The sequence below is a fragment of the Gordionus sp. m RMFG-2023 genome, chromosome 5 (assembly GCF_954871325.1).
Source record: "Gordionus sp. m RMFG-2023 chromosome 5, tfGorSpeb1-WG-v2, whole genome shotgun sequence".
NCBI lineage: Eukaryota > Metazoa > Nematomorpha > Gordioida > Chordodea > Parachordodidae > Gordionus > Gordionus sp. m RMFG-2023.
Window position 1 is genome coordinate 13,018,627 of NC_088779.1, and position 26,876 is coordinate 13,045,502.

The 26,876-nt window shown below is 25.8% G+C and overlaps 2 protein-coding genes across 3 annotated transcripts; one reads left to right on the top strand and one right to left on the bottom strand.

The window, feature by feature from the left end:
* Positions 1-1,849: 1,849 nt before the first annotated feature.
* LOC135930389 (cytoplasmic dynein 1 intermediate chain 2-like) lies at positions 1,850-14,296 on the top strand. Of its 2 annotated transcripts, XM_065467183.1 has the most exons (16): positions 1,850-2,020; positions 2,062-2,149; positions 2,192-2,288; positions 2,331-2,446; positions 2,512-2,550; positions 2,717-2,764; positions 2,891-3,067; positions 3,110-3,263; positions 3,785-3,887; positions 4,119-4,247; positions 4,543-4,689; positions 7,941-8,266; positions 12,312-12,453; positions 12,681-12,965; positions 13,245-13,367; positions 14,028-14,296. In XM_065467183.1, the coding sequence occupies exons 1-16, from the start codon at positions 1,913-1,915 to the stop codon at positions 14,085-14,087; spliced, it is 2,142 nt and encodes a 713-aa protein (XP_065323255.1). In that variant the 5' UTR covers positions 1,850-1,912; the 3' UTR covers positions 14,088-14,296. The 2 variants fall into 2 exon arrangements, with proteins under 2 accessions (XP_065323255.1, XP_065323256.1); XM_065467184.1 differs by lacking the exon at positions 2,717-2,764.
* A 1,625-nt stretch (positions 14,297-15,921) lies between these two features.
* LOC135929698 (uncharacterized) lies at positions 15,922-25,356 on the bottom strand. Its single transcript, XM_065466404.1, has 2 exons — positions 25,139-25,356; positions 15,922-17,570 (listed from the first exon to the last, which is right to left on the bottom strand). The coding sequence occupies exon 2, from the start codon at positions 17,164-17,166 to the stop codon at positions 16,039-16,041; it is 1,128 nt and encodes a 375-aa protein (XP_065322476.1). The 5' UTR covers positions 17,167-17,570; positions 25,139-25,356; the 3' UTR covers positions 15,922-16,038.
* Positions 25,357-26,876: the final 1,520 nt, after the last annotated feature.

Sequence of the window (26,876 nt, forward strand, 5' to 3'; positions counted from 1 at the left end):
GAATATAGACCTGGTAATAAAAATGTAATCGCCGACGCATTCAAGGCTTCCGATATTAGACACGGAAGAGAATCAAGATTCTAAACATGCTTTGGATATTCGAAGTATTAATTTGGATGATATGCAATTGTCAGAAAATATTATACGAAAAGAGTCGAAGCAAGATTTAATATTAAAAAAGGTAGCAATACATATTCAGCAAAGTTGGCGAAACTTTGATCGACATAAAGATAAAGAAATAGTTAATTTTTATAATCGACGGGAAGAGCTTTCTGTCGATCGTGATATTATAGTATGGAATGGGAGATTGGTTATTCCTAATAAATTAAGAAATGCAGTGTTAGGAAAGATTCACCGGGGGCATCCTGGGGAAAATGTAATGAAATCTATTTTTAGATTGTATTGCTGGTGGCCCAGATGTGATGTTGATATAGAAAATTTTATCTAAATATGTTCTGGATGCCAGAAAAATAGACCTAGTATCAAGAAGTACCTCTATATTCTTGGACTGTTGGGAAAGAATCTTGGGAGCGAATCCATATTGATTTTGCTGGACCAGTAGATTCGAGATATTGGCTATACTCCAAATGGTTAGAAGTTGATCTAATGCAAAATACCTCTACCGATGCTATGATAAAACGACTAAAAAAATGGTTTGCTAGGTTTGGAATACTCAAGTACATTGTGTCAGACAATGGACCACAATTCTTATCTGAGGAATTCCGTAGATATTGTGATTTAAATAACATACGTCATATACGTTCGGCACCCTATCATCCAAAAACTAATGGATTAGCTGAACGTACAGTACGAACTTTGAAAAGTCAGTATTATGCGACGAGAGATTCAATTAGCGATCCCGAAGAAGCTATGACACAGGTTTTAACAACCTACCGATTGGGAGAGCATAGTTCCACAGGGTGATCTCCTGCTAAAATTATGTTTGGGAGGCAATTAAAAACAAGTCTGGATTGGATCCGACCAAATGCCGAACACGAAATAGTAAGGGCCAATGATAGACAAAGCCTTCATCATGATTTACATTCAAAGGAAAGAGAATTTGAAATCTCACAACCTATATGGTTAAATAATGAAAATACCAATGGTTGGGGAGAGGGAGTAATTAAAGAAAGAATAGGACTTTATTCTTATATTTTTGAATCTTCCGGGAAAACATTACGGAAGCATGCAGATCAGTTAAGAAATCGTTTAGTTATCCTAAATCATAAAAGTTCTTTGGAAGTTACAGAAATGGTTATGCCAATGAAGCAAATACAAATACAAATACCACATTACGTTGTTCATCAAGAAACCGTAAACCTACAAAGAGGTTTATTGAAGAAATCTAACTTTAAAATGTTTGAAGGAAATGTAATAAATTAATAAAATATTATTTATAGATATTATATATAAAAATAGAATAGAATATTTGAAAATTAATTAATATAAATTTGATATTTGAAATAAATTGAAATATAAATTAGTAGTCGTATTGTTTGTAAATTAGTAAAAGCCTAACTCAGATAATTTAAGAAAAGAAGATTTGATATAATTTTTAGGTTTAAGAGGAACTGGAGACCTTCCCAGTTTCCTATATACAACATGTAAGCTCCTGATGCCAATAGTATCGATTATATACCTTTTAGAATACATTTAAGAGAAATGTATCTGCATAGGTTTCACTGACCAGTTTGGAATTTTTATCTGTATATACAGAAAAGTATTAATAACAATAAGTTTTAAAAAAATATCTTTTGTTAATTTTTCTTTCAAATATTTTGACAGCTTAATTTTATACCAATCAGAGATAAGAACCTCCACATGCATGCCCATTCGATATTATGTCGTATATCTTTTTACATTAAAATTATCGATAAATGGTAAATTATTCTAAATAAAATACCTTGAATTCATGTCATCCTTGAGTCGGAAGGAAGAGCTAGAAAAAAAGAAGGCTAAGTTGGCTTTAATAAGGGAGGAAAAACGAAAAAGAGAAGAGGAAAAAAAACAAAAAGAAATGGTCAGTTTTTTTACAAATATTTAATTATTATTAAGCTTTAGGCTACAGAAGTATATTCTAATTTACCTGATCTAAATAAATCATATGAGGCTGATGATGTTCTAAGAGATCTGGGTATAATAGCCCCAAGTTACATAACAATTAACAATTATGTAAAATCTTAATTTTTAGAAACTTTAACTAAGATTGAGAATGGATTTGATATATTCTCTGATATATTAAACACAAGTCATATAAATTTAGATCATTCAGAAAATATATTAAATAAGTATTTATTTTATTTATTATCAATGTTTATCAATAATTTGAGGACTCAAGAAAGATTACAAAAGTTATCATTATCTTCTATCACTTCAACTAATATACCTTCAAAGGATAAAGTTTATTACAACAAAGAAGTGCAAATAAATATGGATACTGAGCAATGTATTTATATATAATATCATTTGTTTATTTAATTTCAACAAAATTTATATTATCTTATTAAACAGCACCTGATGATAAAAATAAACTTGTCCATGATTACTATGGTAAGGATATGCCTATTTTACTTTTAACATTATAAATTTGAAAATATTATACATGGCCGATATAATAACAATTTCCTTTTTTCGTTAAGCAATTAATTGTTATAAATCTATATTATTTAATAAAATTATCAAATAAAGCTATACCTAAATTTATATTATTTTTAAGGTGAAGTTTTAAGCACTCCATCTTATTGTTGGGATGATGAATTTTCAGGTATATTTTTATATAGTTTTAAATATTATATAGGTTAATCTTTATCTTGAGAATAAAATCTTTATTATATTGGCCATGCTTACACATTTTTTGTAATATAATATTAATTTTTATATTTAATATAAGTGCTCACATATGCGAATCATGATGAAAATGAATTTGATGATAATATTCTTCCTTCAATTGATAATCCCAATACTAATAATAGTTTGCATAATATTGGTTTATTGCGATCATACCAAGCCAATATTCCCTTATCACAAAAAAAGAATAATCAGCATAATATTGATGATAAATTGCAAAGTAAATAATATATGTCTAGGACATTTAAATATATATAAATAGTTATAGAACTTAGTGAAGAAGAAAAGTTGCAAATAATAGCAGATCCTCATTTTAAAGGTTTTATTGATCATTGTTCAAAAATTGTTAGACGTGTTTTGAGTGATAATTATGATATATCTATTGATTATTCTCAAGATTCTATAGAAAATCAAAAGTACACTATATGTATATTATGTGAAAATTTATTAATTCAGACAAAGAGTGGTTATAAATTTATCCTCCCCCCCCCCCATTATTTTTGAAATCCTTATAATGTAATTAAAAATTCTGATTATAAAATTCAAAAGTGTTGTAAATTTTGAATCTAATTTGAATGATTTTTTAAAAGGCCTATTTTGGTATCACCTGTTTCTTTTAATCCCCTCTCCCAAATGTCTTTTACATGTTTTTAAAAAAAAATTTGGGTCTCTTTTAATAGAGTTTGAAAAAATCTTTAAAATTTCATTTTTTTTGAATGAAAATAACATAAGATTTACTTAAGAAAGTTTTACCATTTTTAGATAAAATTTAGTCAATTCTCCTATTCAAAAAAAATTATTTTGAAATTTTTTTTCAAGCTCTGGTTATTAATCAAATGTAAAATGGAAGGTTTAAAAAAAATTTTTATCTTTTATTATATAATTGCACTGCACTATTATATTTTTTAGAGTTAATTCTGAAATAATATTTATATAGATTTGAAAAAGGAGAAAGTAATAAACTTACTTTAAACAATTGCATATTTGATGATATCCTTTGCAAAAATCGAAGTATTACAAGCTTGGATTGGAATCATCAAGTTATAAAATCATGAATTTATAATATTATAATTGTAGAATGACTCCAACATGGTAAAAAAAAAAATTAACCCTATTTGGTTGAAAAATAGTTATGTCCTACCCTAAAAATCTTGTTTTTAAGCAATTTTAAATTTTAGGGAATTTTATCTGGTATAAGGCTAATTAACATATTTATAAGAAATTTTTTAGTTTAATATATCAATTATATATTAGCATTATTTTTATTTTAGTTTCCTGAACTCTTAGCAGCCTCTTATTACAGAAACGAAGATTACAATAATAAAGATGCAGATGGACAAGTCTTGATTTGGAACACCCGATTTAAGGACATTGAACCAGAATATATCTTTAATTTCCAGGTCTTTATTTATTTATTTTATATTTTCATTGTCTTATATGCTTGTGTGTCCATCTTGATAAAGGTTGTTTTTTTTTCTCACATTAAATAATTTATTTTAGTTTTTATAGCTTGAATAACGGAGATATTACAAATAAACAATTTGGATTCTTTTAATGGACACCTATGCACATAAAAACTAGTTCCTAAGTAAAAACGTTTATCAAGAAAAGACCTTAGTTAAGTTTAAGTGTAATAAAAATTTTTATTATATCTTTAAATGTAAATACTTTTTTTAAAAAATAAACACAAATTAGTCCACCATATCTACGGTTGCATTCGCCAAATTTCATCCTAACCTTATTATAGGAGGTTGTTATTCTGGACAAATAGTTATTTGGGATAACAGGCACAATAAAAGATCTCCCGTCCAGCGAACACCTCTTAGTATTAAAGCTCATACAGTAATCATAATATTTTTCTAATGTCACAGTCACTTTATATTTTTGCAAATTTTCCATATTTTCTAGGTATTTATGGTGAAGTAACGTTTGAAAGTTCTAAAATCAACTTCTACTTTTTTTTATGATTGAAAAAAAAGTTGAAAAAAAAATCTTATTTAAGAATTCGAGTATTTAAGGACTCATAGGTAATTACATACTTAGGTTTCTCCAATATTAAAATAGCCAGATTATGCTGAATGCATCACATTTTAAAAATAACAGCATTCCATGTCAAATGAGCAAGAAAACCGAGATTTTCAGCCAGCTTCTTTCAATTTCGATTTTTATAATGAGGATAAAAGATATAAAATATTTACTATTTTTATAATAATTTCTTTAAATAAACAGTGCGGCATAATTATAAATATCTCGAATAATGTATAAAAAACGTATAAATGGTGCTATATATGAACATCTTAATATAATAAAAACATTAAATTTTATATTTATGAAAATTTATTTAATCCATTAACTATTCCAGGAACATTAAAGTTCTTGGTAATATCGTCATTCCACAATTGTTCCTAAATTTGTTTTCGGGAACGCTTCTAAAATTTTCCTTTCCATGATGCCCAGGAAAAAATACTGAATTCTCGGAATTATTTCTTAATGCTTAGTAAAAAATATTGATAATACTGAGATGTCCAGATTAAAAAAGGATTAATCAAAAAATATGTGAAACACACAAAAAATTGTTTTAGATTTTAAGAAAAATATCTGGAATTCAGTAAAGATTTTAGCTATACTTATTTTTTTAATTCTGAGCAATTAAGGAAAATAAATCCTAGATTTTCAGTTTTTATTCTTAGCGAAATAATATAAGTATTAAAATTAATTAAATAAAGTGGCATTTATTGCTAATTGATAATTTATATTAATTAAACCAAAACTACTAGCCAATAAATTTTGGGTCAATTTCGAAAAAGACATTTTATTGCAATTATTTAATTCAATTTTTGAATTTTAAAAAATATAGATAATATTATAAATAAATTTAAATTGAAGAAAAATTTTACTGATAAATAAATTAAAATGCTGGATTAAAAAATATTTACTGGCAAACTATTAAAATACTGAAAAATCTATGTTCTAGAAATATATATTGAACCCTAAATACTGGCATATTATATTATTTATATTAGTAATAATAGACAATTTTGTTATTATAATGAGTAAATATTTTTAAAAATACTCGCAATGTCGAATTAAAATACTGAACAACTTATTCAACTGATACAAGGTACTTATTTTTTATATTTTTGGAATTATTAAGCTAAAAAAACTATGATCGTGATGTTTAAACAAAGAACTAAACTTCCCATTGTATTAGAAAAGGTCAATTTTTCAGGCCAAAGATGGATTTGATTTTATAGAAGAAGATGTTCAAATATTATCTCTATCAATCCTTCTGGTTGGATTACAAAAATTCAGAGTTGTTAAACTATCTAGATACAAGTATCTAGATATAAAAATGTAGTATCTGTATCTGTATCTAGATAGATTTTTTAGAAAGGTATCTGTATCTGTATCTAGATATTTTTATAGAGGTATCTGTATCTGTTTTAGATACTTTTTAAGATACATTTTATATACCCCTTTTTTTATTATAAATAAAAATATTTGATTGTAAAATTTATTTTATTTCATCTGTTTACCACTCTTAGATGCCTTACTTAAAGGGATTGAGGATAGGTAAATTAATATAATAAATTAAAAATATTTAATAATTCTAGGTTTATTGTGACCTTATTTGAAGATGATAATATTATAGCAACCATGCTCCACCCTTTTTTTAAACTTGATTGGACTTGGTTGCAAATGGAAGGAAATCTTAATAAAAAAAACAATTGATACAAAGATAAGCTGGTGAATTATCAAAGTCATCAACTGACTGCAAGCAAATAACCTACCAAAAAAAACAAATAATTTAATTTCAGATTTTTTTCAGTACCCTACAGCAGATATAATTTCTAATAATGATTTAAATTTTGATAATCAACAAATTTTAAATAATTTTTTCAAAAATGAATATAGAGATTTTAGCATTTTTAAAGAATACTCTGATATAAAATTGTTATTTATTAAATATAACACTACAATTCCTTCAAGCGCCCCTGTGGAAAGACTATTTAGTGTTGCTAAAAATGTCTTTACAGATAAACGAGGATGCCTAAATGATCAAAATTTTGAAAATATTTTATTACTGAAATCCAGAGTTGTTATAAAAGATACTTTTTAAATGGATCTAGATACAGACACATCGTCTAAAAAAATATCTAGATACCGATATTTTTATCAAAAATCTATCTAGATACATATCAGATACCACATTTTTATATCTAGATACAGGATTATATCTTTTAACAACTCTGCTGAAATCTAATAATTATTTAATCATATATTTTCATATATTATATTAAAATCATTATTTTAGTTATATTCTGATAAATGTTATATCGCGTCAATAAATTTTTTAGCTCATTTCATGAATTTTCACAATATAATATTAATTTAGCTCTATGCAAACCTATAAGAGCATAATAAAAAATGTATCTGTATATAGATACATTTAAAAATTGTATCTGTATCTTGATAACTTTTTAGACGCTGTATCTGTATCTAGATAACTTTTGAGACTATGTATCTGTATCTAGATCCATTTAAAAAGTATCTTTTAACAACTCTGCAAAAATTAGAAGAAGGAGAAATATTATGGCAACCTAGTTCAAATATTATCTACAGATCAACAAAAACCTATCGTGATTCATTATTGCTACGTTTATTTATCTGGGGAAAAGATATGAAAAATTTTGACCTGGAATGTAAGGCAGCATTTTTAACTACGATTTCCTACCCATATTATACCTGGAAATTGGCTTTCGAAAAAAATTAAAACTGTACGAGAATTATTAATTGAGGAAGTGATTTCATTAAATACATAATCTTTTACTTCTTTGCTAGTTTGGAATATACCAAAGTAAATAATGATTACCTCCAAAAACACCCGACGAGCGATAAATGGCATAAAAGAGGGTAAAATCGTTATACCCTGCCCTTTTTATTGTTATATATTTAATAGCAATTCTTATTCATATATTTTACTAGACCATAAAAAATGATACTCCCTGTTTATCATTCCATTATGTCCCAGCTTTATTTTTATTGTGAATAATCTCTTTTATTCAATTTATACTATTTTATTTTTAACTCAGCACCCAATCTGTGGCCTGGCTCCGCTGGGTACGTTTAACTCGAATTCCCTAGCATCGCTATCTACCGATGGTAAGCTTCTCGATTGGTCTGTCGAATCCCTATCCAGCCCGCTCTCTTGCCTCGAACTCTTATCCCCTGCATACCCCGTCCCATCTTTATCATGTATATCGTTTCCCACTACAACACATGCTTTACCTCCCGACAATTACAGCTCTAATAATAATTCAAACGAAAACCAACATACCACACCGGCGCATAACGACGACAACTTATTTGTTGTGGGCGCTGAACAGGGTTCTATCTTTTCTGCAAGGCGACATGGATCGTAAACATTTTTTTATTATATAAATATTATTTATTTTTATTATTTAATGTCACTTATTAAAAAAGGGAAAATTGTCATCTTTAACCAGAAACATATTTGTAGTTGCGAAAATTTTATCAGTTTTAAAAATTGCTTTATGACTTCTAGATTGCATAAAATACGCGTAAATACCGATAGAATGTTCTAGTTTTAAAACCTCCCCAAGTTGACCTACATTATTTGTGTCATTGCGAAAATAAGGATAAAATTTTTAACTTCTCCAGTGAAAAATCCTGGTTTGTACCTGGTAGCCTTAGCCAGTATTTATGGAGATTATATCATTTTTATTTATTTATATGTAGTACTGTAAAGTACATCGTTACCTATTTGACGAAAAGGAAAACCCTTTTTTGGCTAATTGCACGATAACTTCTTAAAAAATATGGAATAAATTTTTTTTTATTATTTTATATATTATATTTTTTAAATTTTATAAATATAAGCCGAATTTCTAATTCACATCAACCACCAAAGTTCTTCATTTTTATTTTTTATTACATTTCTGTTGTTGAATTTTTTTTTCATATTATTTTTTTTATAATCAATCTTTATTTATGTAAAACTATCTTAAAGGGGTATAAAAATATAATTAATAGTTAAATTTTTTGTCGAATTAAAAGGAATTCCATAGCCTCGTTGGTAAAATGTCTGATTTTGAAATCTAGTTAATAGTTTTAGGCGTGTGGCCGTTTGTGGAGATGACTATTGGGGTAAATATATTTGAGATCTTTGTATTTTTTTAAATCTTTTTGATTTGGCTTGGGTTGATTAGAAACAAATAAAATCTCAATTAAACCGAGGGCCTAAGGAATTATAGTCATTCCATCAGGTCTGAACCCTTTGCGGGGGATAGGTTGATGGGAAAAATCAGAGTATCGAAACTTTTCATATATAGGTAGGTTCGGTTCAGGTTCCAGGAATTCTTTTTATAAAGGTTCAGGTTAAGGTATTAAATTTTATAAAGGTTTCGGTTCTGTTTAGGGTCCAAAGCCCTACGTTAGAGGTTTATAGAGGATCAGTATTAATTAGTTTTTACCTGGGATACCCATAATCTTTATAAATAATTTAAATCTTATTTTATGATAAATATAGACATAGAGTAACAAGGAAAATAAAGCACTCATGAAGACCAACCCAAAATTTTATATTCAATTGTATTTGTATATAAAATTATCTAATATATCTTTATCCAATCTTGTTCTCTATGATGATACAATATATTTCAATCTTAAAAATCTTCCTTATAAGCCTAAACCTGTATTGCTGAGACCGACTTGGCTATTATTGCTAATCGACAAACCTCAGGGTGCACTTCTTCCTTCCAAATATGCAAAAGAATATCGATATTTTTATTCCTTTCGATGCCGTTATAAGATTTTTTGTATTGTATGTCATATTTTGACTTTGACTATTTTCTTTCATTTGTAATCAAGATAGAAAATCACCTTAGTCGTCGGGATAACTTTGACTTGAACTAATGGTAGGGAGTGAATTATATATCATTATACCATCACAACATGTCTCAATTGCATGTCAAGTTTGTATAAAAGTTTCTAGTCCTCTTATTTGTCATCTGACTATAATACATAATATCGAGGTTAAGATATAAACACGCACAGAATGCATCATTTTTTTTAGCTTAATCTCCCTTGATTTTATGGAAGAAGTTAGAAACCTGGCAAAATTTCAATCGTGCATTTTAAGAGAGATAAATGAAATATATGCCTCTTTTTTTAAATGATTGGTATAATTTATATTTTTATAATTATAAATTATTAGTAATATATTATATAACAGATAACATAACATTTGCATAACAAAATCCATAATAGTTTTAAAAAAACAAATTACATAATAAAATACATAATAGTTTCATAAAATATAGTTTAAAAAAATAACGCCCGCCAAGAGATAAATATGCTGAAGACTAAGAGATAAGTTGATAAAAAATATTAAACAGGTTTATTAAAAAATATAGAATTATTTCGGTTCTGTTTACTAAGTTCGGTTCAACATTTATTGATGACATGATTTATTGAAGTGTGTCATTAATATCTTCCTTGTCTATATAAACAATTCAGGCCCTGTTTGCCTTTCGAATCTTCTGGAGTATTACATTTAACACAAGTATGGGACTGAAAGATGCCACACCCTAGGCATAAATCGATGGCGACTCTTCACTTCTTAAGAGATTACCAAGGTTATGACCAAGGAGAGCTAACTATTCGTGATCACCAAATCTGTCCTCTGATTTAAGAAGCTGGATACAGTTTAAAGGTTGATTGACTAATAGTTGATTAGGAGTTGAGATTAAAGGTTTTTATGGGTGATGATTAATGGGAAAGGAGTGGTGTTGGCCATCCATCTGTTTATTGCATCGTTCATAAATATCAGTGTTGGATTGTTTATTCATCTGAATGATAAAGCTAGAAGGTTAAGGGGAAGGAAGTCTAAACCACCCGATTTGGCTGGTAATTGAGCGAGTGGTTGAATAGTGATAATTCAATATTTGAACTTTTTCTTGAATTTTCATGAAATTGTTTGTGAAGAAGGACCAAAAATTGAATATATCTAAAAATTTTATATTGTAAAGACATTTGCGATTAAGAATAGATTGATAAATTGGTAAGAGGAATAAGATTATACAGTCAAGATTGTTAATATAATTAATATTTAATCAATCAAGGTATGGTAATTTATCTCTAACATAATAATTTATTAAGATTATACAGTCAAGATTGTTAATATAATTAATATTTAATCATTCAAGGTATGTTAATTTATATTCTCTAAGTACTTATTTCTTAAGGTGAAGATGATTTATTCTACCCTGGCCTCAGTTAACATTTTTTAAATAAATAAAGAAATTAAGGGCACTAAGTTTTCACTTTGTGAGTGTAGATTGTGTCCTAGATTTTAACAAGTGATCTGCATCGGGCCTAATTTTTCAAACCCGGCCCGGTCCGAAATTTTTTTAAAAAAGTTTTGCCTGCCCGGCCCGAACCCAAATTTTTTTGAAAAAGAAGTTTTGCCAGACCGGCCCGAATTTATTTAGAAATTAATTTTTATAATTACTCAAAATAAAAGACATATGTTATATGTCGTTTAGTTTCAATATATAAAATCAAATATTTTTATTTTACATAAAACATTAAATATAAAATTGATAAAAGATATATTTAAAAAAATTTCCAAGGTCGGACCCGACCTAGCCCGAATTTTTTTTAAAAATATTAGGCCCGGCCCGAACCCGATTATTTTAAATAGAAGTAGGCCGAAGCCCGTTCGAGCCGGTATGGGCCGGGCCTAACTTTGCAGATCTCTAATTTTAACCTCAATGTCCAGCAGCTCAAAAAGCATATGTAAGGTAAAAATATTAATTCAGATTAAATTCTGATAAATATAATTAAAAAATTTGAGGATTCTTGTGAAGAGGATCCAATAAATTTTTTTGAAAATAAAGATCATTTTTTAAATATTATTTTATAAATTCCCCCAAAGCGAATGCTCTTGTTTATCTGATCAAAATTCTGAAAACCAATTGTTAAAAATAAATAAAAAATTATTACAAAAAGAACTTATCTTATAATATATTATTTATGTATAATTTTATTTTATTCGCTATGGGGAAAAAATTTAACAAAAATAAAATTTATTTTAAATAATGAGTAACACGCTATTTTTTCGAATAACCAGTAACGCGTTTTTTTTAAACGTAACGAGTAACCCGTTTCTTTTTTGAAGTAATATTTGCAGCACTATATATATAACATCCTTCGATATATATATTTATATTTTATCTGAATAGAAAATTATTAATTATACATCATTTCAAACCTTTGCAACATCAATTTAAATAATTTTATATTTAAAAATACTCGTTAAATTTGAAATGATATTTTATATCTTCGAAATATTTCTTTATGAGGCAATAACTATAAATAAAGAAAATCGATGAAAATAAAATACAAATTTGTTTTAAAAAAAATTACTTTTTTTCTAAAAGTAAAAACGGTTTAAACGAGATTTATGATAGCCATAAGGGACCTATAACCGATCTACATTTCAACCCTTCATTGATTCCTGAATATTCACATCTCTTCTTGTCTTCGTCAACAGATTGGAGCGTTAAATTATGGTCGATAAAAGTGAGTTAATCTATTTTATTCGTTATTATTCCTTCAGCATAACATCGATAATAATAGTAATAAAATACTAATTGCTGGCTAACCTTGGTATTATTTATAAATTTAATAGTTTACATTTAGATTAATTAATATAAGCTATTTTGTTGGTGTAGTTTCTAGGTATTAATTATTTAGCTTCCTATCCATATCATTAAAGTTTTACAAATCTTTTTAATAAATTTCTTTAGCCGAATAGCGATATCGTTGACACATTTAACCCCGTTCACTTTAACAATTATCCAACTAAAAATACGGGTAATTCCTTCTCCAATAATCCATCCACATTTAACATCAATAATTTGAGTAGCTTTATTGGCAGTAACAATAGTTCTAATAACGCGCCTCTTTTAACATTGGATTGTTACGAGGACTATATTTACAGTGTTCAATGGTCTCCTGTAAACCCCTTAACATTTGCCCTCTCTACCGGTTACGGGCAATTAGATTTGTGGAAGCTCAATCATTCCATCGAGGTACCTTTTTTTAATGACCTCATTTATTTTAAACTTAGGTTTAGTGTTGTTAAACGGCTCGTTTTGAACCGATTTTTAAAAACGGCTAACTCAATATTTTATCCAGAATAATATTACGCAAGCATGAAGATTTTGTTTGTAGGAGGAACAAAGGTTTGGACAACTATTAGCGAAATCTCGAGACTTAGGCAATACTTTTCTGGCTAAAATATTGAGTTGCCGTTTAACAACAGTACTTAGGTTACATAAAACTTTTTTTTTAAAAACAAATCCGGTTAGGAACCGATATTTTCGGAAAGGGTTACAAACTCCGCCTTAAACAAGCTTCTTTGGTCTCCATCTGGTAATCAGATTTGTGTTGGAGATGAAGGTGGCAAAATTTGGCTCTACGATGTTGGACAAGTAATGAATAGTATAGTTTCCTAAGATGTTATAGATTAAATTTAAAAATTAGAAATGTTTCATCGTTTTTTGGTCCCATTCCACTTCCTGATTAAAAATATTCAGTTTCCGTTACTTTCATATTTCTCTTAACACTATTCTATTATATTTATCTGAAATATGAAACTTCTTTATTTATCCCGGAAGGTTCTGAGCCTAGGCATTTATTGATCCAAATTTTATTTGCAATATTTTATTGATAAGCTTTATTTGGTTTTACAAAATAAGTTATTATATATAATAAATAATACCAATAACATATAATACTGCATAGACTAACAATTCATTTATTAACTGTATCTTATCAATACAAACTAGCTGACACGCCATTTGGATTTCCCTTGTAATTTATAAAAAATTGTTTGAGAAGCAAAAATGGCATGTCATCAGCTAATATTAACCATTTTTAATATAATCTTAACCCTATCACATATCTCTCAAATCTTTAATTAACTATAACCCATATCGCTTACCTTTACTAATTTAATTTTAAATATATTTCATCCAATTGAGTTGACCTATTATCTCATGCATTATAACAAATGAATGTCAATCAAGTATTATATGTCTTAGAATGATACTAACAATTACATTATTATTCCATAAATTATATTCATATAGAACCTAAATTTACCTGCTCAAAACGAAGAATATTCTAATATTAATTCTATGATAAAATAGGCAAACATATAAATGTGATTATTGTGTGTTACCATGTTTAAATTGTGTAATGCGTTGGCTATTTTTTTGTATCTAAGTTATTGTTGAAATTGATAATTGACGGGCATAAATTATTATATTTTTTTTATACTTATCAAGTTTTGTATAATAATTATCGCTTCCGCTATCTATACTTCAAAATATCACCTCATACACATATTATTTAATTTTATCGCTATTTATTTATGGAACAAAATAAACCATTTTTGCCATTTTTATAACACTAAATAATGAATATCGACATTGGATGCTATTACAGTTCTTGAGCAAATTTTCACATATTCGCATTTACAGTTGAATACTTTAATTTGAAACCACAAAATATCATTAATTTTTTAAATATATTTTAACCCTAATTAGTTAAATTCATAGCGAGCCGAATTTTAAATACAGAACTGCAAGCTACAACCTAAAAGCCTATAAGTTTATTAAAATTAAATTAAAAATTTCCATTTAATCGATTTTTAAAAACGGGTAAATCAAGATTTTACCCAAAAAATATTATATAAGAAGCCTTGAGATTTCACTAAAATATGAACAACGCTACCCAACAAATGATAGATTATCATCTTGCTTGATAATTTATTTCTATTAAGTCACCTGCTTTGGAAAATTTCACAAAGAACTGAAGTTGATTGATTTGCTTTTATATTTATTTTAATTAGAAAAATAATATACAATTTTTCTTTTTCCGAGCCGAACCGGAAACCGACTGCAGAAATTAAACTACAAAGCCTATTCTAAAGACTAAACCATTACGGCTCGATCCAACCCGAGAAAACTGGACCATGAACTTCATTAACCCTAGCCTATATTTCTGGTCCTTTTTTATATACATTCGTGGGCTTGGTTTCAGAAAAAATGGGTCCTTTCAGAGATTAAACCAGACTTATGCTGTTAGCACCGTATCTAACCTATTTGTCAAGCGAAGCCCATAAAAAATTCAGCATGTATTATTTAAAAAATGAAGATGCATTTTTTAAAAATTCTTAATTAGTAATATTAATACAAATATTCCAGTATTTATTGCTAACCTATACACATCATAAATAAAACTTATTAAATTAGTATGTTAATTGTATAGTTTTGTACAGTAAGACTTAAAAAAAATATATATAAGAGAAATGTCCTAAATACAAAGGTTTGAGGGCTAGATGATAACTATTGTGAATGAATTATTAATAGCTTGTTTTAAATATATCTAAATAATTTAACCGAAAGGGTCACTTAATTTGAATAAATTTAAGATTAAATATTTATCGTATATATTAAATTTTCTTATTTAATATCAAAAAATAAGAAATAAATGAAGATAACTGCTACATATTCCTAAATAAAAGATTTTTAGATTTTAATCATTAATAAATATCGAATATTATTATATAAATTATAAAAAAAATTGATTAATTTTAAAGATCAAAATGCAAGACTATAAGATCAAGATAATTCGATTGTGTAAACATTTTAGATGAAATATAAGTGAAATGTGATAGCAGTTGGTATTCTTTTGAAATAATAATAGAAACATAGGGAGTGAAGAATTTTTCCAGCAGAATCACCAAAAATAATCCTTTCACTGTAGTAACGTTATATCAACTCGGGATATTAAGTCATGGAATATATTAGGAAATACACATTTACAGAGAATAATGAAAAAAAATATATGCACGACTTTATATTTATTTTTATCCGAATTTGAAACGGAACTCAAGTGTTTACTGTTTTAAATTTCATTTAAAACTATTTATAACTCATTTATATAGAATCAGTGAATTTTAATATAAATACATTTCTCTTTATTAATAATAAATTAAATATATAGTTCTATCAAAATATATAAATATAATATGCATTGATTCAATAAATGTATAATTTAAAAGATATAAATTAAAGTTGTTTTATATAAAACAAATCACCTTTTTGGCATGTATACCGGTGCATGTGAAGGAACCTTATAAGATAATTCATCCATGTTTTTTCCCGATGAATCATGTGAGGATAGATACGATTCATATTCATCCTCGTCATTTCTAATATTTGCATTATTCATTATGTTAGGTGTGCTTTCTTTGATATTAAAATTATCTTCAATCTGGTATTGATCAGGCAATAGAAAGGATTCACTCGTTGATATAGAAGATTCATTGTCATCTTTGTTATAGATATTGGGAAGCGGATCACTGATCATACTACTACTGCTACTTAAATTATCAACCTCGATCATTTCGCCCATCAGATTTTGCTTGCTCTTTGACAGCTTTGACTGAATAATATTTGTTTTTTCCTCGTTATCCACGTGGAGGTGGCTTGAATCTGGTTTACCTTTTCTTTGTCTTTTTATTCTATCTTTATTGTCATATTTGGATGATGAAGCAGAATTATCGGAACAAAATAATGGCGCCAACATAGATAATAAAAATAAAAGTCCTGCCCCAAAAAAGAGAATTAAGCCACTCGTTTTAACCCACCTCATGATACGATTATGTCGAATGGCCTTTTTGTCAATGATTAATAAATTTTTTCTCATTTTGTCTTTGGCATATATATTTTTCAAATTGTCTTTATTTTCATTGTTTGATTCGTAAATTTTCGAGTCGATGTAAGCTTCTAAGTGGGTTTCTAAATCGAAAATCGTATCTGCATTTCCTTGCGTTTCTATATCTTCAGGCGTATATATTGTTGGCTGAGCTTTTTCTATAAAGAATCCGCATATTATTAATGTTAACCCCAAGATAAGAATAGATACACTCAAAATCAAATATAGTTTAAACCCCTTAGGATTCCAAATTAAATAACAACAACCCTTTTTTATTGATAGGCAGGGGTTACAACAATTTTTCGTTCTTTGCATGTAAGTGGAAATTTTTTCCTTATTATTCAATAGCAAATTTTTCTCAGTCGTAGTATGCGTTGTATCACCGTCTTCAATATTCATTCCTTCATCACTGATTTTCCTTTTTTGGCTTTGGAAACTATAAAAATTATCCAGATATGACCTTACTCCATAATGTTGAATAGAATTTTTTTGTTCACCATCCATGAATTATAGATGGTTAAATTTTATATCCTTCAACAAATTTTAAGATTGTATTTTAAAGATTGACTGTAATTGCTACCTCATTTTGAATTTTATTCGTTTTTTTATAGGAGGAATCTTATGTTGGGTATCTTGCCTGTTATTATAATGCTATTCATTTTGAGCTTTAATATCTTGATTTTTTATGAGCTAATGTTAATTCATAAGACTTTCAAAAATTTTCTGATCGACAATTGAGGTAAATAATAAAGAATCATTACAATTTTTAATATATTATTGATATCATTGCATTTATTCTTTATTGTGTTCAAAGTAAAATTGTTTATGAGGATGCCTTTAATTCGCAGTAAAACCAATTTTTATTTTATACGATAATATTTTTCTATGCCACATATTTGTCCATTTACCTGTGAAATAATGAATGATTTTAGAAATAAAGATATTAATAAACTGATTTAATATATATTATTTATTAAAAAAATATTATTAAAGTAGGCAAGCTAATAATTTTTAAAATAAAACCCCATATCTGAATAAGATGGGATTTATTAACAAATTTTGAATGGTATCAACAGTATTATTGATTTTTTTGCCATACATTTTTTAAAATCAATTTATAGTCATTTTTAAATTTTTTAAAAAAAAGAATATATAATTAATAATAATTAAATTGCTCCTCATATCATTGCGGATATTAGTACTTGACTTTTCGCATTAATTTATCGATATTTTTGGTTATTTAATATAGTATATCTACTTATTCTAAGTGTACCCATTAAATTTATATAACAATATTTTCTTTACCTGTAATGTATATATTATTTTTACATTTATTAATAAATAAAGGTAAATAAAGCTGTTTAAAAAATTAACTAAAAAAAATAGTATTAAGTATGAAATTTAATTATAAAATATTTCTCAAATTCATAATAATATGAACAACGAATGAAAAAAATGTAAAAATTAGATTAGATATATTCAGAGAAAAAGTAATATGTATTATATAATAAATAATCATTTATTATTTAATATTTTTTTTCTTTAAAAAAAAGAAAAATACAGTGTTCATAAAAACAAAAAAAATCAATACGTTGAGAATTCTATATTAAAGGACTGGATAACTAAGTGTAATTTCCTAATTTTAAACTTTATTTCAGAATCTCGGATGTTTGAATTAGTGATATTCTAAACGATTTTAAATTCATAAAACTTCCTCCCATATTTTCTATTTCTATAAAATAGAAATTTCTTATATTTATGAAAGTGTGAAAAAATCTACGAATAGAATGAACAATAGGCACATTTATTTTTTTAAATAAAGTTTTCAGGTTTAAAAAAAAAATTGTAAATTATATTGAAAAAAAACAGTTCATGCCAAAGACGCTATGGTATCGATTTTTGACCTTCTCTATCAAGTGAAAAGAGCAGTATTAGTGCTACGTTACTAAATCGCTCAACTAATTGAAGGTTGAAAAAATCGATTGTAATCGTTACCGCGTATATGTCACAAGTCTGATTACTTTTATACTACCACCACTAAATTATAAAACTATCAAAGCTACAGCCAGATCGAGTCTCATACTTTAAATAAACTTTTTTTTATAATGAAGATAGTATTTTTTTTAATTATATTATGTTTAAATTATTATTATTGCTTTAGTCCTTATATATCGCTCTATCTTGAATCTACTAATTTTAAAATTTTTTTGCTACTAACATTTTAGCATAAAAATTTTGAAATTTAACTCGATTCAAAATATAATGAGATTTTAACCATTTTATTTCTATATCTATTAGCACAAATAGTGTCTACAAGGATCGTAAAATAGTAAGATTCAATTTGAATCGGGGGAGGGGGGGGGGCTGAATTTTAGATGTAATTGATTTTGAATCACGATTTAAATCCGCTATTACAAATATTGCTATGAACTTCAGAATAAACACCAATTTAGGTTATTTTTTTATCGGCATTTTAATTATAAATTAATTTTATTGATTCGATGCGTATGACAAACCATGATAAAAAAAATACATTTTCTTATTGGAAAAAAGAAATATAAATAAAAAAAATCAATCCCATGGGACAAAAATTAATCTTAGGATTAAAGGTGAAAAGTATTTGGGCTTGAGAAATAAAATTTTTTTAAAAAAAAATGTTTATTTCTTTTATTTTTGAAATCATATTTTTAGTATTGTTAAATTAATAATTAATTTAGAAAAAATGTAAATAGTAACTGTAATTAGTTATAATCACAACAATATATTTTCTACATAATTGAAAAAATATGAATTTTTAAATAATTTTTCTACAGTGTTAATATCGGAATATTGAAATTAAAGTGCCTAGGTACCGTATTGCTTTTATATTTTAATTTATAGTGCTTCAGTCATAAGCTCTATAAAATTCTAATGGTTAAAATTTTTCAAGGAGTTAGATCTTTTGTTATTGACGGGCAAATATGCCTAAAACAAAATAAACCGCATCCTTGAATTAATTAAATATTTATATAAATTTTAATAAATTCAATTTTTTTTACAAAATAGGTCCTAAAATCAAAAAAGTTCGAAAGACCGATCTTTTATTACATTATATTTTATAAAAAATAAAATCATGCATAAGGCAATTTACACTAAGGGATAGAATTGCTAAAGGTACAATGATTGGGGAAAGTCTTGAAGAAGATAAGGAGATACTATTTGTTCCATAATTTTTATTCAACTACAACGATATCTTATGATGCCAGATGAATAGATTATTTATCTATACAATGCTTATCGATGCCAGTCTTTTCTCACTGATAAGCAAAAAGAGAATTAAAATATCTCCAAAAATGGTGCTAAGGGTTTCGAACCGAACCGTCAAACCGGAATGAACCGTTATGATTTTCTAAACCGTAACCTTAACCGAACCGTTATAAAGAAAATGTAAAAGAGCAAACCGAACCATTATAAATATTTTTAACCGGTTTAAATCGGTTATAAACGGTTTTAAAAAATAATTAATTTTAGAAATTTTAATTTTCCGGGGCATTTTTTAAATTGGTGATTTCTTTTCAAATTAAATATTTTAATATTATCAACATTATATATCAATCAATACCAAGTTTATTGTTTTTTCCTTATACTTATTTTATTAGAGATTAGGCAAGTTATCTGTTAATTAGATAAGATATCTTAAAATCACACATAAACAAGTTTATATATAGCTTTTATAATAATTACTTGTTAATAATTTAGGAAAAAATTAAATAATTCTACTATTATTAACTAACATCTAATAAATTTACATTCATTTTTATATTATATGGTTTATTTTTTATCTCATTATAAAAACTTGGATCATAGAATTTAATAGACAATAAATAACATGGTCAGCAATATTTTAATGATATAATAATTTTTTATTTATAATCATATTGTTTTTTTAAATTCAGAATTCTAATATTCATTTAAGTCATTATAAATTATTTATTATTAAAATAATATTTTTAACATTTGAAGAAAGAAAGATCGCCAGAAAACATCTTTGTAAAACTTGGAACTTGATACAAAGTCTAAATAATCAGAATATTGAAATTCTAAATACCATGCCTACGTGTTCGCATTCGAAAGATAATTTAGAAGATGATTTTGAAGATTTATTAAAGTTGCATGAAAGTCTTAATAAGAATAATTCTCAGGGCATAGAAAATTGAAATAGAATATATAATTCAGTCATTTAATAATATAGAGAGATTAGAAAAAGATACTAATCTTTTGAATTATTAGGAAAATGTAAAGAATAATATGCCAGAACTTTATAAGTTCCAGCTACTCAGGTATCCATAGAAAGAGCATTTTCTAGCCTTAAGTTTATACTCTCTGCGCAGAGAACTAAATTAAATCCTGAAATATTAGAAAATATTTTAGTTATCCGTTCTAATTCTCTTTTTAAACATAAATAGTATACATTTTATTATGCGTTATCATTGTATTTACACATGTTTGTTTTTATCTTATTTATTTATGAAATAAAAAAAATTAATTTGTTTAATTTATATTTACTAAGTTTAATAAAAATTCTATTAGATTATCATGGTTAAATTAAATAAGAAATTATAAATTAAAAAGATTCTTCTCTAAAATTAATATATACATGATTAATGATTAATTTTTTTTTAAATCAAATAAATAAAAACTGAAAATAACCGTTATAAATTATAAACCGGACCGAACCGATATGAATTTTTTTTAAAAAAACCGAAATGGAACAAAATCTTTATAAAATTTTAAACTAAAAACCGGAACAAACCGAACCGTTATGCTGAACGGTTCGAAACCCTGGGTGCAATGGTTGATAACATTAGACTCTTGAAAGAAGAATGGTTTAGATTTGTAAATAGTTTACAGAACCAAAGATTAGTTTTTATGCTAATCTCGTATTTCTTTTCTTTTAGTATATTTTTACCATTCAAATAATATTTTAATTATTGTTCGTATCATTTATTCTATCATTTATTCCAAATAAGTTTATTATTTGAAGAAAACTAACCGCCATAAAATTGGCGTTAGGAAGGCCCGCAAATTTTCGTTAGGGTGGTGTCATTCTCTGTCCCTCTATCCTAAGAAATCAGTTATAAAAACTGTCTGTCCTTAAAACCGTTTCCTAAGGATGCGCTCATCCCAAAAAATAACAACGTTTTCTATTTTAAATTACGTAAACCTTATAACAAATTATGCAAATTTTACAATTTCAAAAAAATAAAGTTGCGCTTAATTAATTTGAATTTATAATTAGATTTTATTGCTAGTTATAGCGAAGAAGAGATAAGATTTTAAAAAATTTAATTTCAAAATTTAAATAACGGGTGATAGAAAGAAGAATTAATTAAGATAAACAAAAAAGAGGAATTCTTGAGAAAAAATTTAATTAAATATAATATAATCAAAACTAACTTGTGATTAGAGAAAGTAGAGGTTTACGATGTACGGGTTCTTAGTTCGCCCGCACATACTTTGGGCGAAAATGGTGGGGTTTTCTAAACAATTTTTAAGATTGGACGGGTGGCGGGCGAGTTAAAAAAATTTATATAATGGGTGGGTTAATATTAAATATTTTTCAAGTGAAACGGACAGAACTGTTATCAATTAATTAAAAATAATAATTGCATATTATATAAGTAATTAAAAATACATTTAAATAAATAAATAAAGAGCCAAACCAGTCATTAAAATCCTTTTACACTAGGCGGGCAGGCGGGTGGGTGGACGTATAAATTTTTTAAAAAAAATTATGAGCGGGCAGGTTAAAAAAAATTATAACAAGGAGTGGGCGGGTTGCTGCCAGTCGAATGACAATTTTCTTGGGTTCAGTAATCAAATCGATTTATATATATATTTTATTTTCGTTTTGCAAAGAAAAGTTTCAAACTATTTAGTGGGAAATTTAAAATAGGAACTAAATATAACACCAAGGAAAATTTTAAAAAGATATTCATAGAATAAATTTTACGCCCAAGAGGGTTAAAACTTTTATATAATGGGCTTGCTGGGTTACAAAAAAATTTACATGTGGGCAGGGGGGGGGGGGGTGGGAAGAGGGGGGGATTTAAAACATTTTTCTCTAGTTTATTTTTAATGAATTATTTTATCAAAATTTTAACGAAAACTTTATCAGTATTTTATATTCTTTTTTAATGGAAAAATCATAATTAATGCTTGCTTATCATGCATAGTTTCATTTAATCATTTCTCATGTTCAAACTGCTTTTTTGTTTCCTATATACTTCTTCAACATAATAATTCTTTATTTCTTGGTCTGTCATGCACATACATAATCAAAAATAACCTTTTCTTTTTATTTCAACTGACATTTTATTTTCTTCTTTATAAAAATATTGTAATTTCTCACTTTTTTAAACTCTATTTAGTCGTCAGAATATTCTCACATATTTTTTAAAATTATCTATTTATTAAAATTTTAAAATGAATATAAAAATAATTATAAAAAAATTAAAAGCACCGATTATAAAATTAATTTAAAACCTTCTAATTTTTCGTAAATATTTTATCATTATTTTTGAGTTGATAAAATAAATCAATTACTCATAGGTGTGATCAAGATTTCCTAAATTTTATTAGTGGTCTTAAGGTCTACTTATTGTATTATCTTGGCTATGTTACATTTTTATAAAGACAATGTTTTTCACTTTTTTTTCATAAAAATACATTTTCTAAAAATTTTGAATTGTAGTCTTTATTTTAGAAAATTATTAAACTTTTACTTATTTTTCCTTCAAATTATTGTTATACTTATATGGAGGAGAAGGAGGTGTGGAAAGGGGATGTAGGGGAAATTTTTTGGCTTATACAAATTTCTGAAGGGCCCTGTCCTTAATCTCCCCCCCCCCTTTACGCCCTAAAAAAGGTTATGCCATCACTCTTTATTGTATTAAGTATTTAAATACTTAATTTTATTAAAATTATAGCAAGATTTTTTTTACTAATTTTTATGCATAGCAGTCAATTATTCTAATAATTCATTTTCAAAATCATAGGCTAAAAATTGAAAAACAATGGCGGTCTGATATTTTTCAAAAATCATAGGTAGTTGAATATTTTTTAAACAAAAGGCGGGCGAGTTGAAAAATTGTAAAACAAAAAATCAGACCTCTAATATTACTCTAAATATCCCAACACAGTCTTGTCACACAACATCCAAAGTTTTAGTATATAAATTCTACAAAGTCTAGTTCAAATTCATTTTTTTCATAGATTTTGGCTATATAATTATTCTTTTTTTACATATCAAAAAGTAATAAACGGTTTGTTTTTGGACATTAATAATTATACATGATGTATATACTATATATTTAATAAAATATTAACTTACCTTTGATCTTTTGAATTAACATTTTTTTTTTGAAATATAATTTTTAAATTGTTAAAATGTCGTTAAAATTATTTTATATCTAATTAATATTGATTTTCACTTGATAAAATTTTTATTAAAAAATTACAAGCCAATTATTTTTGTTGTGAAAATATAAACTTTCTAACATATTTTTAGTTTTTATTTTATATCGAATAAAACAATTATAAAACCTACCATACTAACTATCCGCTAATAAATAAGCTGCACATTTCCAATCCTAAAAATATTAATAAAATGTAATTATATTATTAGAGTTCTGGATAAAGAAAAAATAAACATCTTGAGATATATTTCTTAATTCCATCATAAAGATTGGGGCAAAGCATACCTAAAAAAATTGGCCATGCCGAATTAAATTATCTATAAATATAGTTTATCAGAGTTATAAGCATGGTCCACTTGAGTAAATGATAATAATTAAACTCCATAGATGGCTATCGATTAATCTATAGCCGAGAAAAATTAAAATGACTAAATTGCCTACATATTTTTGAATTTAATCATCTAATTATCATTGAAATATTTATAGTTTAATTAAAAGAATCGAAAATAATAGAGGTCGAAGAATATTTATATTTAAACCAAAATCAAATTACGCTAATTCAAAAAGGACAAAAGACAAAAGATATTTTTTCATTTTTAAAAGCTATTTATTATAATTTAAATTTAAAATATAATTAATGTACTTTAAATGCCTCCTCTAAATGTCTAATTAATATCATACATTACTTTAATCAAGAATATGACAATTATTAAACTTGTTTCTTTTCTTAAGTTTCATTTTTTTTTAAATGAATTTTAATTTTATAAAATAAACATACGACAGCTAAAACAATAGCGCAATCATCGTAAAATTTAAAAAATCATTTCAAAAATGTTTTTTAGAGGAATTTTATTTGTTTGACTTATGGAATATAGTTGAATATTCAAGAAGTCTTTTATTATTAATGAATAATTTTTTAAGATTTATTAAGAAAATTAAAGATTCACCTTATAAATAATTCAAACTATTCGATTTATAAGATATTTTCAAATTTTTTAATAATTAATATAAAAACTTACATCTTTTCTTTTCCTATTTTTACATTTGAATTTCTGTAATTTAAGTGATTGTGATTTTTCGTAAGATATTAATTAAAATTATTGCAAATTTTCTGTTCAGAACAAATATTATTTTATCCAATAAATACTTCGTTATTTCAGAATAAATATAAGGTTTTTATATTATGAAAGATACAAGTCTAAACAACATATCGTTTTTTTAAAGGCTGTTAAAGGTTTTTTTTACCAAATAAAAATCATCTAAAATTTGAATGGAGTTTGTAAAAAAAAATGTTGTAAAATATCTTTAGGAATGTAAAATATTAAAAGCTTTAAAATATTTTTGGTACTAATTTAAGTATTTTGACAATTATTTTGATTATTTATTCACAATTAGAAAAAAAATTAAAAGAACACTTAAATTCGATTATCATATTTTACATTAATACGGATGCTTCTGATGCTTATTTGCTTAACTATTGTTCATTTTCTGAATTGGCTAGAGTATAAAAGTCATTTCATTTTATTAAAAATAAAAATATATAATATAATCAAATTCTTTTTATCAGACTTTAATTCAAGGAAATTTTTACAAAAAATCTTTTATGAAATTTATAAAAATATTTAACAATTTAATATTACTATAGCCATTCTTTACTACCACCTTATCCAATTAAGATAAAAACGAAAAAATAATTTTATGGGTTTTTTTTTGACTTTATATAAATATAAAAAGGTATAAATTATTTGAATTTTTCCTTTTAAAAATCGATAATTATATATTATTAATGGTAAACATCTTATGAAAATGAATTTCGATTAAATATTGCTCAAATAAGAGAAAATGTTTTGAGAGCACGGTTGTCAGTATCGTCACTTGAGGAAGAAAGTGGGCACAAGGGGGTTAAAAATATAAAATTTGATAGGATTTTTTAGCTCCTTTACGATGGAAAATTAGTGTTAAAAAATTATTTCTTACTTATTATTTGTCAAAAATTTTAATTTACATATTTTTTTAAAACAAATATTAAATTTTCATTTAGGTTTTAAAATTGAATTAAAAACTTCATAACGTATTTTTTTTAAATATACTTTTAAAATTCAAATTATCGAATATTTTCATTCGTTTACAACAATATTCAATTTTATATAATTAGAAATGGAATCTGGAAAGGATTAATTTTTAAAAATATTTTTTATACGTATGACCTAAATATAATATAATTTCTGGTTATGTCTTGCGACAAACTCATTAAAATTTTAATCTCAAAAGTATTTTTTTTATCATTGCATATGCAAAATATTTATGATTATTTTAGGCGGAATTATAAATTAAAGCTTAAACCCGATTCACAATAATTTTTTATATTATCTTTTATTGACTGAAAAATTAAGGGCTTGTCGGATCTGTGTATAACTTTTTATGAATTATTTTTTTATTTTTTTTATTTGATCATTTTTAGTCTTTCCTATTTAAAAAATATATTTTTTCAATATGATTTTATGTATTTATATTTATACTCCGTTCTTGGTTTCATTAATAACTAGCATAAGCCTATGATTTCCCAGGTAAAGGACGGGGGGAGGGGAGGGTACTATTAGGTGTATTTGCCCCATAAATTTGGATGTCTTTAGATTTCGAGTGGAAATAGGGGTTGTTACAAATTCAGTTTTTATTTTTATTACGAGACTTTTCTCTCTTCTATTCCTGTTTATTCCATACCCTCGATTTTTCCTGATTTTGAATATTTAATAAAAA

Excerpts from the sequence above, each read along its gene's own strand:
- LOC135929698 (XM_065466404.1), bottom strand. The coding sequence starts at position 17,166 with ATGGATGGTGAACAAAAAAATTCTATTCAACATTATGGAGTAAGGTCA.
- LOC135930389 (XM_065467183.1), top strand. The coding sequence starts at position 1,913 with ATGTCATCCTTGAGTCGGAAGGAAGAGCTAGAAAAAAAGAAGGCTAAG. Across the intron at positions 3,068-3,109 it reads TATTGATGATAAATTGCAAA|TTATAGAACTTAGTGAAGAA; the intron begins GTAAATAATATA and ends ATATATAAATAG. Across the intron at positions 8,267-12,311 it reads TCTGCAAGGCGACATGGATC|TAAAAACGGTTTAAACGAGA; the intron begins GTAAACATTTTT and ends TTTTTCTAAAAG.